Here is a 20,682-nt window from a genome sequence, read left to right on the forward strand (position 1 = left end):
AATCAGTCGTAATCATTAGGTTTCTTAATGATTAAGAAGGGGGTGATGTGAGGGTTAGCAGAATTTTCTCCAGGGTCTAGTTTTTCACATGACTGAACAGTGCTCACGCAAGAGTCTTTTTTTTTTTTTTTCAGTGACTCCTTCTGTAAGTGTTTCTCACACATGCACCATACACACACACACACACACACACAGAACACAAGCAGAGGCCACAAGCACACAAAGGGGCCCCTTCTCTCTTTCTCTCTCCCTCTCACACATGCACCCAATATTCAGACACACAGAGCGGACAACAGAGAACTACATAAAAACCCCAAATTCCCCCTTTTCTTCTTTCTTTCTTCCTTCTTCGACTGGTCTCACGCAAGCTTACGAAGTCCAAATTAATACTTTAACATCTGTCCATCGGACAACTGCAAATCATGTACATTTCTCACTGTTGTAATCCACTTGAAGAAAATTTCTCCGAAATTTCTCTCTTTTTTTTCCTTTTGTTTGAAACAATACTTTAGTCTCTTTATCCTCTTACCAGGTTCTGATACTACTTATAGATTTAAACAGACACCTATAACTCGATACTGCGCGTGTATTTACACAAGTCTGTATCCCCCTTTTTATCGATTTCCGGTGCGTCCATACAGATAGTCAGTTGAAAGCTTGTCATGCAAACTTTAACAGAGGGTCTCTTTAACTTTATTTTGTTGCCTTGGGTTGATACCAAAACCTTCTCAACCCCACTTACTATTTGCAATTTACCGCATACATCTTAAATTCACTGTGGGTATCGAGACCTTCCCTACCTAAATCAATAGGATTGACTCATAACATCTTTCTTACTAAATGAATCTGGATGGAGCACCCGCTGGCTGCTGACCTCGTCTGGCATCAGGTGAGGTCCAGTCCTCCTTGGTGGAGCGGAACTTTCCCCGAGTCTTTTTGATTTTAAGACCCCCGTGCAGGGTTAACCTTCAGTCCAGGCTCAGGTGACGGTCAGTGAGGCGTCCATCCCATCCTCATCACTATGTATCAAAATGCAGAGCTTTTTACATGTTAAGACAAGTGTCTAAGGACACGTGTGTGGGGGTTCCAAGATAATCTTTCAGAGAGCACAGGATACTTGATGTTCACTCCCTGAGGGGCAGTGAACAAAATAGTTTAGTCAGGCCTTGTCTTCTACATATTAAATGCTTTGTGTTCTAACACATAGACACATTCTTACAGCATATAGTAACTGTTCTAACACACAGATACATTCTTACAGCATATAGTAACTGTTCTAACACAGAGACATGTTCTTACAGCATATAGTAATTGTTCTAACACACAGATACATTTTTACAGCATATAGTAACTGTTCTAACACAGAAATACATTCTTACAGCATATAGTAACTATTCTAACACAGAGACATGTTCTTGCAGCATATAGTAATTGTTCTAACACACAGATACATTCTTACAGCATATAGTAATTAAACAAGCACAGATCCCTATCATATTAATACTTCATCATGACGATAGTCATGAGGCACTTTTTCCCTCTAAGAGTTACAGCTATAAGCAAAGCCATATTTTTCCCACAGTAGGCATGGTTATTTTTCAGTACAGTCAAAAATATGTATATTTAGGGATGGTGTTTCAGAATACTCTGGTGCAAAAAAGAAACAATTTTAAGTTACTCATGACACTGTAAATGTCTGTCTCGCCTGCATTGTTTTCATTAGTGTTATTTAACAGACGGGCCACTGCAGTTATGGGGAGACTAATGATGGTGTGTCTGTTTGTCTCAGCTGGTGCTGCCGCAGTTTCTCAAAGCTCTGCCGGTGTTTGTGAACAGCCTGCGGAAGAGTGAGGTCCTCCTGCCGGGTCTGCGCAGCACCATACACCAACGACTGCAGCTGCGCAGCCGTGTCGTCGCCATGGATACCAGGAGCACTGTCACACACTTCTACCCTCTCATCCTCCAGCTGGTGAGTTTCTGGAACATTCCGCTCAGTTCTCTTGGCATCGGCGTTCTGTGGATGACATGATGACGATGTAGCGAGTGTTGGAGTAGTGGTAAGAGAAGTCCATTCAGTTCACAGATATATCTTTTTAAACAAACATAGAGAAAATTATTCAAACACACAGAAATCAGAGACAAATGTCGCACAAGGTGTTTTCAACAACTCAAAGTTGTGGGGGCTTTTTGTCCGGTTTGGGACAGTTCCAATAAAAATTCTGTGGTATGACATGTAAGATTGTATAGTGTTTCTTTAAAACGATGTGATTTGTGTTGTCTGTGTGATGGTGTAATGCTTGTGTTTGATGTCATTATGCTGAATAATCTGTCAGCTGCGTCTGTGACACTTTCCACTGCATCAGCTCAAAGTCACAACCAGTGCCTCACAAAGTCAGACTGTCAATTACTGTTCTCTCTCTCTCTCTCTCTCTCTCTCTCGTCCTCCTCTCACCTAGTCCGGGAATGGGAATGGCGATGGGGTTAACTTTCCTAGCTGGGAAAGGGATGTTCGATGCACTGCATCCAGCTTCGCCCCAGGAAGGGTTTTTTTGGCCTACAGCCCCCTGGCTCTGCTCCTGTGGGTTGGGGAGTCTGTTCCCAGCCAATCCCTGCAGGAGATCTTCAACGTCTCCTCCTTCTCCCATCTTCAGTCTGGGGAGGTGGGAGTGAATCTGACCAATGCAATAGTTCTGCTGTAAGAACATCATTAGACAAGGGGCTTAGATTTCATATTGCGAAACTGAACAGACCATGCCAAGTCAACTGTATGCTCTGAGCTACGGTACACCACAGCACAGCACAGCAACTCTGAATCCTTTGATTTCTGTGAGACATGCTGTTTATCCATCGCTGAAGTACTTTCAGGAATGTGTAACTGTGTATATCTTCTGTGTGCAGTTTACCCTGCCTGTGCTTGAGAACCAGCTCTCCATCACTGTGAGGAATCTAATCAACACACTTCAGTCTCACTCTCCTCACAAACTAAAGGTCAGTCATCTGCTAGTCAGAAACACTCACTTAACCAGTTACCTCTAATACAGTTAACCAGTTACCTCTAATACAGTTAACCAGTTACCTCTAATACCAGTTACCTCTAATACAGTTAACCAGTTACCTCTGAAACAATTAGCCAGTTACCTATAATACAGTTAACCAGTTACCTCTTGAACAATTAACCAGTTACATCTAATATTATTAACCAGTTACCTCTGAAACAATTAACCAGTTACCTCTAATACAGTTAACCAGTTACCTCTAATACAGTTAACCAGTTACCTCTGAAAAGGTTAACCAGTTACCTCTGAAACAGTTAACCAGTTACCTCTAATACAGTTAACCAATTACCTCTGAAAAAGTTAACCAGTTAAGACTGAAACAATGAACTATTTACATCTGAAAAATGCTCTGTAGCACAGCTGTGATAAGTCTATCTATCTATCTATCTGTCTGTCTGTCTGTCTTCTCAGTTGAAGGTGGTGAGACAGGGTGACAGCTGTGAGGAGGTGCTGCAGCACCTCCTAGTGGAAGACAAGAGTCCTAACGGTGGAGCATCCTACGCAGACTTTGTCTTCCACCTTCATGTCAACACAATGCGCCTGCTAGTGTGACGCGGAAGAGACTAAATTCTCTGGTCCTGTTGGCGGCAGCGAAACGCGGCAGGATTTATGACAGCCGGAAGCTGCGGTTCAACCCAGAGCCGCTAGAAGGAGCCAGGACTCCGCCCACTTTGGCTAGCCAAGAGTGTCACGTGAGCACGCTAGCCGCAGCAGGGCAAGTGACTGCTAGATCACTTGTAAAAGAATGGTTCGGTTGGTTAGACACAATGGCTTGTTCATATGGGTGGTAACCATGGGATTTTTGTGGTAAAACATGTCGCTGTCTCAGACACCTGATATTTTTAAAGAGACTAATGTCTATTTTGGAACAATCTTCCATTTTTTTCAATGTAGTACCGTTGTTTTTAGGATTGAAAATAAGACATGCATGGAACATGGTGCAAATATGGCAGAAAGGTATCAATTCATGCCTGTGTTTTTTTTTTCTTCTGAATGTTTATAACTAAGACTTTATAGAGAAGGAATAAAGTTACATTTAAGTTGATATAATAGATTACAGAGATACCAGACAATAGATACAAGAAAAATTCCAAAGAAACAAGCCAGTATACAGATATACAGTACCCTGTGAAAATTTAACTGCTTCCCTAAACTTATGCTAGAAAAAATGAACCTGTTGGACTAGCTAGTTAGTTAACTAGCAATGTGAATTAGCAAGGAGGAAGAATGTGGCTAATTTTCAACAAAATGCATTAACAGTCATAACTGTGAATAAACTTAATTAACTGAACACAGCGTAGCATTTTTACAAACAGTAGGTAGAATTTTATAACTGAACGCCAACTTTTTTTCCCTGAGCATTTGCCGCCAGGTAACCACCAATATATCGATAGTAACACTTGAGCTGAAGTGGCGTTTGGACCAAACCATTATGCAGGCTGAAGGTGGGTGGGGTGGGAAAGCCCAGAGCACTCTTGTGACACCCATTGCTTAAACTCCAGTCTAGAAAAAAATAAAATAACTATAACTTAAAGAAATACCATACTAAAATTGCATGCCGCGCAACAGAAAGCTAAGGTTTTTTTCTTTTTAATGGTTTAATAAGATAATGGTGATCACACACAGGGTGGGCTGCTTAGTGTCTGGGTGTGAGGGTGGTGGGTGACAGTGGTGACCGATGACCGACTGTCACACAGATGGGATTAGAGACTGACATTAGGTTTCCCACAGGCGAAGATCAAGTTTTTATATGTGTGTGATTTACAAGTTCCTGTACCCCAAGAATAATTATGGTCTAACCTGACTGAGGCATTTTATCTGTTAGAAATGACACCATGCTCAGTTTTTGAGCTGTGTGTATCCTACCGTTCATTGGGCGAAAGGCGGGGAAACACCCTGGACAGGTCGCCAGCCCATCACAGACGTTGCCTTTAGTGAAACCTGAAACTTTTACTGATAATTGTGTACTCGTGCACCTTGTGCCATGTACTCTATAACACAAGGATGATACTCATTATCCAGGGTCCTTGACCCGCCAATTAAACACCAGCGGGGCTGCCAACTTCTCAGTTTAGTTTGGAGTGAAATTCGGTATTGATGAAGTCGGTGCATTTTACGAGTAGGCCTTCTGTGACCTTACCTACCACAGGGGTCGCGGTCATCACTCCTCAACCCCCAGGAATTTTGCTTAAAAAAATTCAGCAGCCACATTCACAATTTTAAAGCATTTATAGATGAAAAGCCAAGTCAATAATCATAGTCGGTGATGAATAAATATGGTTGATCAGCACACGTGTCTACCTCCAGACATCATAGCCTATATTGGGGGATCAGACCTAACCAGGGTGTCTGGGAATCTTCCCCCAGAAAATGGTTGATTTCACAGACTATTCTCCTGCATTGTAGTGAATTTTATGGAGTAATTTTGTTGCTGAAATGTGGAGTTTGGAAGACGGGGGGAAGGGAGCATGGAAAAATGGGACCCTCAGGAGAATCTGGAGGGTTGGCAAGTAGCTCCATCTACAAACAGTGACATTGTAGGAACAGTAAATGAGGGAGAAAAACACATTGTTCAAAGACAGTGGATCCCGCAGGACACTTTTGTCCAAAAAAACAAACAAACTAGATTTTCTCAAACTAGAAAGCCAGCCTAGAAATAAGAGAGGGAAAGAGTTTTTCGCTGAAGTATTTTGTTTGGACTGGTCATATTTTCTTATTGATTATGTCAGAGGCGCTTTCACACATATTTACTGACAAGACTACAAAAGCAATGCATCCTCTGACACCTCGACAGCTAAATTAAGCCATTGGTACTGTCTGATAAGTAAAAGTTAGGAGAAATACCAGTGCATGATGCACTACTGCAGCATAATGCATTCATTAGACGATGGTCTGTCTGGCCTGTCTGCTGGACTTGACCTAAACTAAACCACTCTTTACATGTCAGTAGAGTTAAAACTGTCAAAGCTGTCCATCAAATGCATGCAAGATAATGCATTGTCCTTAAATTCTCAGAGTTGTATATGCAGAGACTATCAACACACTGAGTTTGTCTTCTCCTCCTGACATTGGACAATCAAACTATTACATTACGATACAAACATTAAATCAGGGGACTGTTGAATGAGTTGAATATAACACACTGCACTACATGCAAACACAGGAAGAAAGTACATCAATAGGATCAAGTTTCAAGTTTATTTAGAGCCCAATATCACTGTTTAACATCTCAAAGGGCATGTCCACAACAAACAAAACAGGACAGCACCTCCTGACTTAATCCTCACAGTGGGCAAGAAAAAGCTCCCCAAAACCCCAGGTGTAACAGGGAGAAATGGGAGAAAAAATGGGAGAAATCTTGAGAAGGACCACAGAGAGAGGAGACTCCTTCATGGCCAGACAGGTGTGTAATAGGTGTCAACCCAGTGGACAATTACAACTAATGCAATAATAATGCAGAGGAAAATACACCAGCCAAAAAGACAAAATAAAGACATCAGAAGCAGGACGAGGGGGGTGGCGATGAGGAGGAGGCTGGCAGAGAGGGATGAAGAGGATGGAGGGGGGGGGGCATAACTGGGAGGAACACACACTCACACACAACATTCATACTCAAGCATATGAGACACACACACACACACACTCAGAAGATGAGGAGGGAAAAGGAAAACATATCATTATAACAGTATATTATATATATATATATATATATATATATATATATATATATATATATATATATATATATATAAATATAACGTAACATCATTGTCAAGAAACATGAACAGTAACTAGGCCTATGCTGTGTCCACCACAGCAATGTATTTATCTCGCCTTTATTACTTTATGATAAAGTAATGGTTTGTTGCGTAACGCGATATTATTCGAAGATAGATGCGTAGCATAGCATTTACTGTGTAAATAATCCTTTTAACAATTAACATAAAGACCGTAAGGTTCAGATTCTGTGGCACCATAAATGTGTGGCGATGTAGCTGTCATGTGAGTGATGACAGAAAGAGTGTAATACTTACTACGCTATAGTGTCTATCTTCAAATAATATCGCGTTACGCAACAAACTATTACTTTATAGTGCCACAGAATCTTAACCCTACGATCTCTATGTTAATTGTTAACAGGGTTATTTACATAATACATCCTACGCTATGCATCTATCTTTGAATAAAACTGCGTCACGCAACAAACCATTACTTTATATATCTATATGACGAAGTAAGTGTACAACTGGGGGGGGTCACATATTTACTGAAAAGGACAACAAGACTGGTGTGCTTTGTTGTAACTTGTAGCAGACACTCAACGCTGCACCGTGCATCTGTGCGAGCTGATAACTTGTCTGTTAGCACGGACGCGCTGCTGTCTGTTCCACGGCTGATAACGGGCGGCAAGGTCATCAGTTATAAATGTATGTTTCACTAGTGATGGGAAGTTCGGATCTTTTTACTGACTCGGATCTTTGAATCTCGTTCAGTAAAACGAACTTTTTTCAAGTCATTCGTTCATTTCGTCCATTGGAACTAGTGTGGCTTTGTAGCTGTCGTCTGAGTGATGATAGAAAGAGCACGGTTCTCAAACACTGACGGTGTGTGTCCACTGGAGGCGAAGCAAATTCGGAACAGCTCCCCAGAGCCATCAGCGGTTCTTCGCTCTGGGGGCGCCTCTGTCAAATGCACTCTGTTTGGTTGTCCATACACATAGGATATAGGTTGCTACATTACAAGAAACAATTCGATTGGCACCCGGCAAATTCGCTCCTCATTTGAATGAAGTTAAAAATATTTTTACTCTGTTCGCTTGAGTTGCTTCACTGTCAATCCCACAATGCCCCGCGCAAGCCGGTCGCCCGGCTTCATTAGGAAAGCTTCACTTCGCTTGATTGGCTTCACACCAGTGGACACACACCGCAAAAGCAACATGGTTTGCTTTTTAAAGTATAATACACAAGTTCACTTTTGTTAAGCTCTCAAGCAACCTTTTGGCCCATAGCCTATTGAGTTATTCAGTTGACTGATTACCTCATTCAAAGTTCAAAGTCAAAGCGTTTATTGTCACATAAAACAAGTCCCCTTATACAATTAAATTCGTACTTTGCCTTCCAAACTGATCTCCGTTCTTATGAGTAGTTTTGAGTCCTGAACAAATAATCAAACACTGGACCATTCTGAACTCTTCAGTTTATGTAGTGCTGAACTGTGCACAGTGGTGGTTCGAGCTTGTATGGCACCCTGGGTGAACCCCTCCCCCCAACTGAAAAAAAAAACACCATTCTGCTCTAACTGTAATGTTTATTCAGACTTTGGGAACAACACATATAAATAATCTTAACATTCAAAACTGTATAAATATAAAAGTAGATACCAAAATAAGACTCATAAATATCAAAAAGAAGTAGCAAAGACAAAAATCCATTTGTGTTGATTGGGCGCTCAAGCATCAATACATCACCCATCCCCCGACACTGTCCACGGGGGCCTAGGACACAGGGTAAACCCGGACCTATAGGGGAGTCCAGGGGCATCCTCCCCCGGGAAAATTGTCTTAATTCACCATTTTCCCACAGTTTGTAACAGAAACAGAAAGCCTAAAGGCAGTGGCATTACCAGGATGTCATAGCGTATGCTACATTGCGACCTTGACTGGCTGGTGGTATGGAGTGACGTCATAACATTAATCCCAGAATAATGTGGATAGGATCGTGCTTCTGCTTACTCCTGTCCAGACTTTATATGGATCAGCTAAATGCAGGTCCCATCCCCAAACATATATATCTACCTGCACAACTCAACAAGACTGTACATCGGAAGGGAGCTAGCTCACCGCTGCAATGGTTCACTTCTCTCTCTGTCTTTTGGGATAACGTGGACGGTGTTGATTAACATAAATATTCTGAGAGCCAAAAGTTCCGCTTCCGGCGCCCCAGGTGCAGACTGGTTTTATATTATTCTTAACAATTTCGCACAAACCAGAACAAATGCAACAGTATGTGATATATTCACAGTATTATGAATGAATTAAATAGTTCATTTGGTAGCATTTCGTAGTGTGGCTGATTTTACTAATTGCATTAGTACTGTACAAAGTTAGAGGTGCGGTATTGGATAGACTCTGTCGCTCCCCCTACCTCGGGCTTCCAGTGGGGAGACCTAAGGTGAACCGAACCCTTTTCCCTATCTCATACTACTGAATGGGAGACCTTCTGAAGCAGTCGCCTATCTAGTAGTCATGGGAAGTTCGGATCTTTTTACTGACTCGGATCTTTAAACCCCGTTCAGTAAAATAAACGAATCTTATTTCAAGTCATTTGTTCATTTTGCTCATTGGAACTAGTGTGGCACTGTAGCTGTCATCTGAGTGATGACAGAAAGGCGGTTCTCAAACACTAAGAGCAACATGGTTTGCTTCACTTGGTAAAGTATAACACACAAGTTCACTTTTATTAAGCTCTTAAGCAACCTTTTGGACCATTGACCATTGCCCACTGCTCACTGTTCACAGTGTGTGTGTGCAATCACGGAGACTTTTAGTTATCCAGCTGAAATGACTGATTAACTCAATTGAAAAGTCAAAGTCAAAGCGTTTATTGTCATATGCACAGTTAAAACAAGTCAATAACCCAGTTGTCTCCAGCTAAAACCAATACAGACCATCTGAGACCAGTTCAGACCAATACATTCCAGTAGAAATTTCTATTAGTTTTTCTTCTGGGCATTCCAGTAGAAACCAGTTGTGAAGCCAGTTGAATGTGTTTCAATTTCCCTATAAAAACCAATAGAAACCAGTTGAAATTGCTATTGGTTTTCTACTGGTTTTCAATTGGTTTTCTACTGGTTTTCAATTGGTTTTCTACTGGTTTTCTACTGGGATTTTCTACTGGTTTTCAACTGGAATTTCCACTAGGGTTATTGTCATATGCAGAGTTAAAACAAGTTTCCCCATACAATGAAATTCTTTTTTTGCCTTTCAATCTGAACGCCGTTTATCAAATAAACCTAAGGTATAAGAAAGTACAGATAAAGGAAAACAATAAAAATATCCAATGTACAATATGTTTAATTGCCCGTACGCGAGCGCTGCACTCATCAATGAAAATATCATTCTATTCATTCCATGATAGCTATTCACTTTAGCCTACCTGGTCACTGAGGACCCATAGTGTATAAATTTGTTCCATCGGAAAGGCAAATTACACATCCATTCAGTATCTACATTACACACAGCTAGTTAGCTACAGAAACGTTCTCGTGGACCAGCTAACAGCAGCCCCCCCTCCCCAGTACTAATAGCACTGGTCATGTTACTGCTGTAACCAAGTGAATAATGAACGAAAGACTCAGACCCGAAGACCCATAGTTATGAGTCGTGAACAGATCAGTCGTTCCTAAACTGAGAATGCACAGCGGTCATGTGACAAGTGAACGGAAGACACAGACCTGAAAGACCTGTTCGTGAACGGAGCTGGGTCTGAGTGGCGCGCATGCGCGGCCTAGGGAGAAAATGAACGAATCACTCACTTAGACGACTTCTTACTCCCAAGTCAAACAAAAGATTAGTTCAAAAGATTCTAGCTCACTAGAATCAGGGCGCCAACTCCAGCAAGGTTAACTGACCCACACGGTGATGTGATATCATTGACCTGACGTGCAAATGACCGACAGAAAACCTATCGCACAAATGTCACCATTCTGAATTTTTTTTGTGCGGGCGCCCTGTGTCACCCACGGCGAGATGGCACCCTGGGCAGCTGCCCATGTCGGCCGTGTTTAAATCCACCCCTAGCTGTACAGTATGTGAATCCCATTCACACTTCAGGGTTTGTATGGGAGTATGGAGGCTCCTAGGGGATACACCAGACTGGAATACTCCTATTTACTCCTGATAGTCCACAGATAATCGGATGTATCCGGGAGTTTGCTGCCCTGTTACGCGGACTAGAATACTCCTGGATATATACCAGGTTTGGGGGTCTGCCCAGAGCCCTTCGTTGCCATGGTGAATAACCCCCTGGTGCTTGAAAGGGAACATTTGTATTTCACACCCTGGGCCACTAGGTGTCCTGCGATTGGTCAAAAGTCTTACCTTGGACTGGTGGCCCTTCCCCATTGGCCCAGTGTGTTTCCTCAGACATGATTTCATATGGTTTATATAATTAGGGGTCCCAGCAGCGAAGCTGCTGGAACCCTATTGTAATTGGTAGAATTTTTCACTATTATTATTGTTTCCACCATGGGAGTCTATGGCAGCCCCTAGAACCCCTTGGTGGATTTTTGTGAAATTTGGCACATTGATAGAGGACAGTCCAAGGTATCCAGGCACCATAGACTCATGATCTTTTTTTCCCCTGAATCCTTGGGTCATGGCGAGTCAAATGGACCCATCGGCGTCAATTCTGCCCCCCTAGATTTTCCACCATTTTGAATTTTTCCAAAAACCTACTTTTGCAAACTAGTCCTAGACCGTTGATCCAATCACCACCAAAGTTGGTACACATCATCTACAGACCATCCTGATCAAAAGTTATATAAAGAATTTTGCTCGGCCAAAGGGTGCGGCCGCTGTCGTCCAATGAAATTTGATGGAGTGGCCTCTAAAACAGGAAGTGAGCATATCTCAGCAATGCTTGGATGGATTGATGCCAAACTTGGTGCACTTCATTGACATGATACATACTGGGGCCCCACCAGGTTTCATGACGTTTGGCTTCTTGGTGGCGCTATAGCACACAAACATGAAAAATTGCATTCAAATACCCATAACTCCAAGACAAAAGCAGATATTTCAGCCAAACCTCTTGTGCATCATCACAGTATCAAGCCCTAAACGGAATACTATGACCCCTAGCCGTCAGCCATTTTCTTTGTCGGCCATCTTGGAATAAGTCATTTTCAATGGCAGAGCATAGAAGCCCTTCATAGATCATGATGAAATTTAGCACCCTCATAGAGGGCAGTAAAAGGTATCCAGTCACCAAATTTGGTGTCATTCCTTCATTGGCTCTAGCGCCACCAACAGGCCAAACACCACAATATATTTTTGCTTATAACTTTTGAACCTTGTGACCTAGAGTGGTGAGCTTTGTGTCATCTTATTCCCTGGGTCATGCTGAAGAGAATGGATCCATTTCGTGAAAATCTGCCACATTGGATTGTCCACCATTTTAAATTTTTCCAAAAACCTACTTTTGCGAACTAGTCCTAGACCGTTGATCCAATCACCACCAACTTTGGTACACACCATCTACAGACCATCCTGACCAAAAGTTGTATAAAGAATTTTGCTAGGCCAAAGGGTGCGTCTGCTGTCGTCCAATGAATTTTGATGGCGAAGGCTCCAATCAGGAAGTGAGCATATCTCAGCAATGCTTGCATGGATTGATGCCAAACTTGGTGCAGTTCATTGACATGATACATACTGGGGCCCCACCAAGTTTTATGACATTTGGCCTCTTGGTGGCGCTGAATGGATCCATTTCTTGAACATCTACCATATTGGGTTGTCCGCCATTTTGAATTTTTTTGAAAAATCTACTTTTGCGGACTAGTCCTAGACCGTAGATCCAATCACCACAAAATTTGGTACATATCATCTACAGACCACCCTGATCAAAAGTTGTATAAAGAATTTTGCTAGGCCAAAGGATATGGCCACTGTTGTCCAATGAATTTTAATGGAGTGGCCTCTAAAACAGGAAATGAGTTTCTCTCAGGAATGCTTGCATGGAGTGATGTCATTCCACGTGTTTCATGGGAGTGCTATGTGGTTTTCCTTGGTTTCTGCTAAAGCTCTAAGAGTGGGGGTCAGTCTGCCAACACTGTGATGGACTGGTGTCTTGTTCCAGGGTGGTTCCAATTACTTGTCTACATGGTGCCTGTAAGCTGCTTGGCCCCGGCATTGCTGCTTGCAGCTATATTTATTATTATTATTGTTGTTGTTATTATTGGAGTTGTTGTTTTGTTTTCATGGGTACATTACATAGACATAGTCTGACAAAAAAAATGAATTACACAAATACTTTTATCATAAATAAAGAAAATACAGTTTGATATAAAGTGTTAGGCATATAAATTGACAATGTTTGTGTGTGTATATATATATATATATATATATATATATAGATAGATAGATAGATAGATAGATACTGTATATATCTCAATGTACAACATAAAATATAGTATAACAGAATATATTAGAACAGAATACGATATAATAGAAATGCTATCGGGAACACAAGGGAAACACTAGTTGTTGAGCAATCCCAGGTTCTGTGGACTCCATTGGGAATCTATCCACACCAACTCGTGCCTGGTGATTCACAGCATATTTTTGGTCTGCGTCCAGTCTATTCTGTAGCATCCCACACAGTGCAGTCAACTCTGTGCTAGTGACCCACACTGGCCCTCCATCCAAGATGGCGGCCTCCTCTTCAGACATCATATCTACTATTGCAGTCTTCCATATGGCAGCCTCTTCCTCAGTTTGAAGAACGCTAGCTCTGGCCTTGTGCAGCTTCAAAACACAGGGAAAGCAGAAATCAGACCACTGAAAACATCAAAAAGTCTAAGAACTACTGGAGAAATGATTATGTTTTGCCTTACTCTTCTTTTCCTTTGCCTCGTGCAAGCTGTGATCCTGCCCCCCTCTTTCTTCTCTAGATTCTCTTCTTGGTTCATCCTGTAACTCTTTCAAATAGTCTCCTAACTGGTCTTGCAGGATGCCAGAGAGAGAAAAAGAAAGTGGAGATGAAAGATAAATTGAATCAAAGCTCATGTAGAATTCCAGGTACTGTTACGAAACAATCGTGATGATAAATCAACAAAGTGCATTGGCTTACCTCGTCTGTGGATCTTATCTGTGCGTGTTGTCTTCAGCTTCATGCATTCTCCACACAGCTTCAAAAGCAAAAGCAAAATTAGTACAAGGGTTAAATTCAACCACATTAAGGGGCAGTCAGAAGTAAAATGGTCAACCAGCAGGCTGCAGAAATAAACGTACCCAAACAATTTTTTCCTGTTTGTTTTATCTTTTTGGGGCAGACATAAACATGCATTTTAGAGTTCTCTGATGTCTGACTCTATCCTGTCCAGCCACCGAATAACATTCTCCATGAATGTATCCAGTTGTTCAGACATCTTCTTAAAAATGCATTTAACACGGACACCAGGTTTTTTTTGGGGGTTTTTTCGGACTCAGCGTTGGAATAATTGGATATTCCCGGCACACAGGAGTAGCATTCCCACTCCGCTGTCCGTTACAAAACTCAGGTGTTCTTTTGCAAGCTATCTTCAAAATGCTCACTATCAACAGGATACGGTGTATGACTCCTGTAATCTTCGGGGGAAATCTCTAAAACTTGCTTCTCCTACATACAGACCCCCTTCCCCAAAGCAAATTTGGCGCTGCACTTGCACGCAATGCTATTGGTTACTTTCACACTACGCCATGCACACACACAAAACTGACTGGACAGGACTCAACCTTAAGGTGCTTCCACATGACTCGCGTTGGGGCATCAACACAACTCTCAGCATAGGCTTGACATGCCGCTCAGTCCTCCACATGACAAACGTCCTACATATGTAATCACGGAAGTGCTATTTTAAAAAGTAGAGAGCGGGAGAAATAAGGTGAAGACAGAACCTCAGGTACTTACTATCTCAACATGTATTTCAGCAAACAACAGAAGAAAAAGCTATATATCTAATACTCAGGGACGTAGCAAGCTTCTGAGTATGCTGGGTATGTAGCTAATAAGTATAAATGATTATAGCCAAGTCTACAAACCTAGTAGCCCCATTTTGATGCTAACTTTGCGTGTCGCATCGTTTTTTTGTTTGTTTTTGTTTTGTTTCTTTTAGCAAGGCGGTGGCACCACAGTGGTGTCATACAACTCTGAAAAGCCTGACACACTGTATGAGCTTCTCCACTTTGTCCTCCATTTTGGCTTTGATTGGATCTTCAGTGTTTATATTTTGACTTTGATTGGATCTTCAGTTTTTATATTTTGGGCTGGTGTCACACCAGCCATGTTCCAGAACGTCACACTGTAAAATTATCGGTTATGCTCAGAAAGGTAAGTGGCAAACCGGGTTGAAGTTCAACCAATTTGAACTTTTAGAGGAGCGTTACAGCGCCTGGTTTGAACGCTACGCTACGCTGAGGTCGGAACGGAGGCATGATGGTCTCTTAATAGGAAAACAATAGCTAAGCGAACGTTGAGAGATTTTGACGCTAGTCGTGTGTAAGCACCTTTAGACTCTGAGTGGGTGGTTTGAAAACAGGGGTGCGTCTTTGTACTGAGGAGAAACATCCCAAACAAAGAATGAAAAAAAAAACCCCTCGAAACAAACAAACAAACAAACAGACAAACTAAAAAACTACCACCAACAAAAAGAACTCCTGTAGCCTATACATTTTTATGGTACTTTCATAGGCTGTTCAGGTGTTCCGCTTGCGTCCGCATCCCACATATTGAGATAATGTCCTGCATTTTCACTGCTCATTGGGTTTTTAATTGTCAGAAATAAGAACGCACGGATGAGTTCTTTTACCTGCACATCGATTACCTGAGGATTAGTCGCAAACAGTTGCATTGAATGAATCAGATGTTTTAGGCGCTAATTTTATTTATTCTTTGTAAGATTTTTTTTTTTACTTCATACATTATGAAAGACAAACACAGTGCTTAAACGATATACATTCACTGACACACACAACAGTTGACCTAAGTACACCATATCCCATCATATTACGACCCAGAGAATGCAATCTATTTATTGCAGTTATTGTTTATTAGATTAGATTACATCAGAGCCATGGCACTGGATTACATTAATTTGACTGCCAGTACAACGATACCAACTCCTGCTGCTGTATCTCCGACCAGATCTCGACTATTACTTTCCAAATGCTCACGCGAGAATTAAAGCAACCTAAAAAAATCACATGCGTGGAACGGATCGGGCAGTGTAGTAAAAGAGATTAATTTCTGCACTTGCGCTGACTTCAGCGCATGTGCAGACCAGATCGGGCAGCAGGGATGGACCGGGCGCTTACGGGTGCTGTACCCCCAAAACTGTAACTTTCATGGGGTACTTTTTTTTTCTGGCAATTATCGTTATGTTTTCGATATTATGAGTTGAAACAATAGATAGGGTTCCATTTGTAGATTTTTACGGTTTTCAGTAAAATAACTCTCTGTAAGGATTGCCGATGTCACCCGCCACGAGCCACTGTATGGCATTATAGCTTTACGGCATTTACGGCCATATGTGGGAAGCAAAATAACAACAACAAAGTGTACCTTAAACTCGGCTTTATTTTAATTTCATTTCCCAATTCATGTATTGTGTAGATATGGAAAGAACACGGCGCTCAAACCATTTTAATGACTGCGTGGAGCAGTCATCAACGCTACCATGACTCCTTAGCATGATATTACGTTTGCAATCAGTCGTAAATCCTTAACCGACCAATCATCATGCACTAGCAGAATGCTGGCGTTTTATGGGCAAAATCACCTTCCCTGTAAGGAAAATGAAAGGACATTAGGTTTTTTTTTTTAATTCTGATATATAATCGATACTATATTTGCAAAAACTAAAATAAAATTTGGGCTTTTTTCTGTAGAAGCGGGTGTAAATAATTATTTTAGCCATTTAGCTCCATTCACTCACACTCATTGAGGACTCTCTGGCGAGCAACCAATTTCGGTGCAGCGGCATTAAGAGGAAGTGGACAGGCTCTGTGTAGATGGGCTCCGACCAGACTTACACAAATGTCGCAGATATGAAGGTAAAAGCCACCAGGTGACATCATGGCCACAAAGAAAAGATGATGTTCTTTTGTCCCCTCTGACCATGCTGTTCATCCAGCAGAGATTTTTGGTTTGTTATCAAGTTTTGCATTGAAATTGTTTTATTTGGTGTAATATTTTATTTTGAGCCTTGTTTATATTGCAGTTGGATTTGGTCAGGAGTATAACTCGAGAGACTTGAGCTGCATGACGCCTGCTGCTTTGCTTAAGGACAGTTGCCTTTGATTGGCCTGTGATGGCCAATGCATGTTGGATGTCTATCAATAAAGACATGTAATGTTGTAGAATCAGTGTTCCTCTGGGATGACAAACAGCACTGTGCTCATCATATCTTTCATTTAGCAAAAGCTGTATTTTCCATGGCCTAACTGGTGTGCTGGAGAATTGGCTAGAGGACAAAGTATAGGTGTTTACAAGCCAGAAGGCAAAATATTTATGTTTCTCATTCAGTTAGATAGACATTATATCAACATTTTAGATTCCCTCTGAGCATGTCCCACACAAACTACCTACTGGTCCCACATTTGGCATGTTACATCCGGTCACCCTATACTTGGACCCCAGGTAAAGGACAGTTGCATAACCATAAAATATGTAATTAATGAGCCTTTCCTTTAGACTTTTTTATGATTATTATTATTATTATGTTTGTATTATTTTTCAAGCCTATGTGTTTTTGTATGCTCCACTCGAAGAGTCCATCTTCATTTGGTTGCGGTCGGTATTTTTCAAAATGAAAATGAAAGTGTGGCGTGAGAGCGAGTGAAAAGTGTCAACCGCGTGAGTCCCACGGTCAGTGCGCGAGAGCTGAGTGTAACACCAACGTAAAATGACAGTTAATGACCGATTAAAGACCAATACAAAGTGATACGTGACCCAATATAAGATAAGTATGGTACAGGCGTGTTGCTCTCCTATTGCAAACGACTGAAGATTTTTTTTTTTCAGCGTTACCGGACCTCTGCTACAGTCAAATAGCGATTGAACTAATTGGACATTTTCAAACGAATAAAACAAGATAAAACGGCTTTTTTCTCCTGTTTGGAGTTTGAATCCGATATGATCTGTCACATGTGTTTTTAATTCAACTACTGGCACGTAAGAGGAAATAAAGGTCGACCACTCGTGTCAAAAATCGTCTGCTAGGAGTAGCATTGTCGAACTACAGAACGTGGGCATGTCGTTTCCTGTTGATTTCCTCTAGTTGTAGTAAATTTGGGACACACGCAGTGCGCTTGGGAACATTCTAAAGAGCCGACGAAGCTGCTGCAAGGTGAGCCATTATCTGAATAACTGCATTTAAACTACACCAACATTTAGGGTTGCGTTCCCATCAGCTTCTGTTTTGGATACAGTTGTCGTCTACTAGATGCAAAATGCATTTTTTGGCCATTAATTTACTGGATCGTTTTATTAATAACATTAAATAATCAGCAATGACAATAATAACATTAAATAATGGTAGCATTAATGCAACACTTTGTTGTAGCTGGCAACTTAATTTCTTTATTTAATTACGTTTGCAGGAATATATAAAACTTTCTAGGTTATCAAACTATTATCTAGCTTTTGTGACGCCCTCGTTTACCTATTATTATGTGGTGTGGGATCAAGTTTTGCACGAACAGTCATGTTCACGTTTTTTGATGTTGTTTTTGTTTGTTTTTCGGGGGGTTTTGTCTGTTTGTTTGTTTGTTTTTTGGTTGTGAAAAAGTTGCCATTTTCTGAACAAAGTCGAAACAGGAGCGTTTACACGAAGGAATAACAACTTTAGAAGTGTACTTTAGATTTGCTGCCAACAGCAAACGCAAACGGGTCGATAGCATGCAGCATGCGAAACTAAAACTTTGAACGTGCAGTAAACTGAAGGTTAAAGCAAGAAAAAAAGAAGAACATTATTATGTACGATATAGGGACAGGAATCAGCAAGATGTCTCTCTAACAGAAAACGTAAACATTAAGATAAGTATAAATATACACATAAACCGTGCTGTTACTCATAAGCCCATTCACGTCAGTGTAAGCAACGCGTTAAAATGTAGATTTGTTGATCATGTATCCGTCTGAAACATGCTGTTTTTCCTGTTCCTTTTTCAGGTCTGAGGAATATTTCATTGGCCAATCCTCCCTCACCTCTCTCTCTCTCTTTGTCAGTAACAGTGCAGCTTCGACTCTGGCCCTTAAAACAGCAAAATGTCATCGGCAGAAAACGTCACTGTTGCTTTTGACTATGATGCGTACATCAGAGAAGAGGAGGTTAAAGACATGCCTGATTTTAAAGATTACACTAGGATCATGTATATAGCAGCATACTCTGTTGTCTGCTTCCTTGGCTCGGCACTCAACCTCTTTGTCTTCTGCAGATGTATGTATGCTCACTGTAAACAGAAAAAATCAAACGTGTTGGTCTGGATTTTCAGCTTGGCTGTGAGCCACTTGGTCTTCTGCCTCTTCACTCCACTCCAGCTCCACTCTGCTATTCATCACTTTGTCTGGAAGTCTGGAACGTTCTTCTGCAAGTTCAGTTCCTTCATCATCTACACGAATATGTTCTCCACCGGTCTGATCCTCACCCTGTGGACCGTACACGACCTCCTGCCCAGCTGCAGACAGAGAAACCTGTGCAAATCATGTGATGTGTTTATGGTGTTGGGGGCGTTTACTATGGGAGCGCTTTTAGCCATGCCATCACTGCTCTCCAGGGAGATCAAGGACAAAGCCATGGGGGAGCAGTGCCTGGATGACTACAGGTTTGGGGAGGCAGAGGAGACGCAGTATGGCCGGGACAGAACGTTGGCAGTGGTTTGCGTGCGTTTTTTCGCGGGCCTGGCCCTTCCTGCCTTTGTGATGGGAATCGCCTGTTGCGTTAGGAGAGAACCGAGGAATAAAGGCCAGTCAAAGATCATCTGCTGCATGAAGGTGGCTTATCTAGTTCTCTGGGGTCCACTGATCTCTCTGACCATGCTGCAGGCAGTCACGGGTCAGTCACACTCCTTCAGTCAGTTGATTCCAGGTGCCACGGCTGTGGCAGCCCTTCACAGCTGTGTCAACCCCATCATCTGTATTCTGGCAGGCAAAGACTTTAAAATGAACTGGATGCAGCAGAGTGACAGCAGAGAGATACCGTGAAACCAATCTCAGCCCTCTATCTGAACAAGCTGGTTTTATAGTGCACGCAAGACTACGCCATGAGAAATGCTGTGCTGAGCAGTTCTCCCAGCAGGGGGTGCTGTGACTGTGTACATGTGTAATTCTGTGATTCTGTTCCACAATGTGTAACAATGTTGGTAAGGTTAATGTATACGTTCATAGAGCATAAAGCCAGAGGAGAATTAGAATCAAACAGAGTGGAAGAAGTGTTAAAACTGGAGTGGAGCCAAGCTCTTCACACTGCCCTGTGTGTAATTAAACCCTGTTATCAGACACACACATGGACAATCCTCATGGTCTTCAGTTTCACTGGGACTTGATCTGTCCAGACCCGTCAAATTAATAACGTATTACCCTACCCACATGTATTCACACCCATATGTAAAAATGCACTCTTTTTTTTTGTTGTTTTTTGTTTTTATGCATTCGATTTACTTATGTATGACTTTTATCTATCTATCTATCTATCTATCTATCTATCTATCTATCTATCTATCTATCTATCTATCTACCTATCTATCTATGTATCGGTTATCTCAACATATTATCTTTATATGATGTTCTAATGAGATTCTTAATGAACACATGACAGGGAGATTTTTAAAAAATGTTAATGTGGAAACTGGCCAAGGGTGGAGCTTGTT

At 41.6% G+C, this 20,682-nt stretch overlaps 2 protein-coding genes across 2 annotated transcripts in view; both read left to right on the plus strand.

Moving 5' to 3' along the window:
- LOC115827812 (protein transport protein Sec24C) overlaps window positions 1–3,608 on the plus strand; it is a 38,115-nt gene extending 34,507 nt beyond the window's left edge. Inside the window, exons 17-20 of the mRNA XM_030791721.1 lie at window positions 1,790–1,969; window positions 2,457–2,660; window positions 2,899–2,988; window positions 3,468–3,608. Coding sequence (XP_030647581.1) covers window positions 1,790–1,969; window positions 2,457–2,660; window positions 2,899–2,988; window positions 3,468–3,608 — 615 coding nt within the window. The remainder of the gene's footprint in view (window positions 1–1,789; window positions 1,970–2,456; window positions 2,661–2,898; window positions 2,989–3,467) is intronic.
- A 14,293-nt stretch (window positions 3,609–17,901) lies between these two features.
- Window positions 17,902–20,525, plus strand: LOC115827590 (chemokine-like receptor 1). The gene is made up of 2 exons (XM_030791474.1): window positions 17,902–18,161; window positions 18,986–20,525. Exon 2 carries the CDS (start codon window positions 19,082–19,084, stop codon window positions 20,015–20,017), a length of 936 nt encoding a protein of 311 aa, XP_030647334.1. The 5' UTR covers window positions 17,902–18,161; window positions 18,986–19,081; the 3' UTR covers window positions 20,018–20,525.
- The last annotated feature ends 157 nt before the right edge of the window (window positions 20,526–20,682 follow it).

This window comes from Chanos chanos, chromosome 14, assembly GCF_902362185.1.
Source record: "Chanos chanos chromosome 14, fChaCha1.1, whole genome shotgun sequence".
NCBI classification, from domain to species: domain Eukaryota; kingdom Metazoa; phylum Chordata; class Actinopteri; order Gonorynchiformes; family Chanidae; genus Chanos; species Chanos chanos.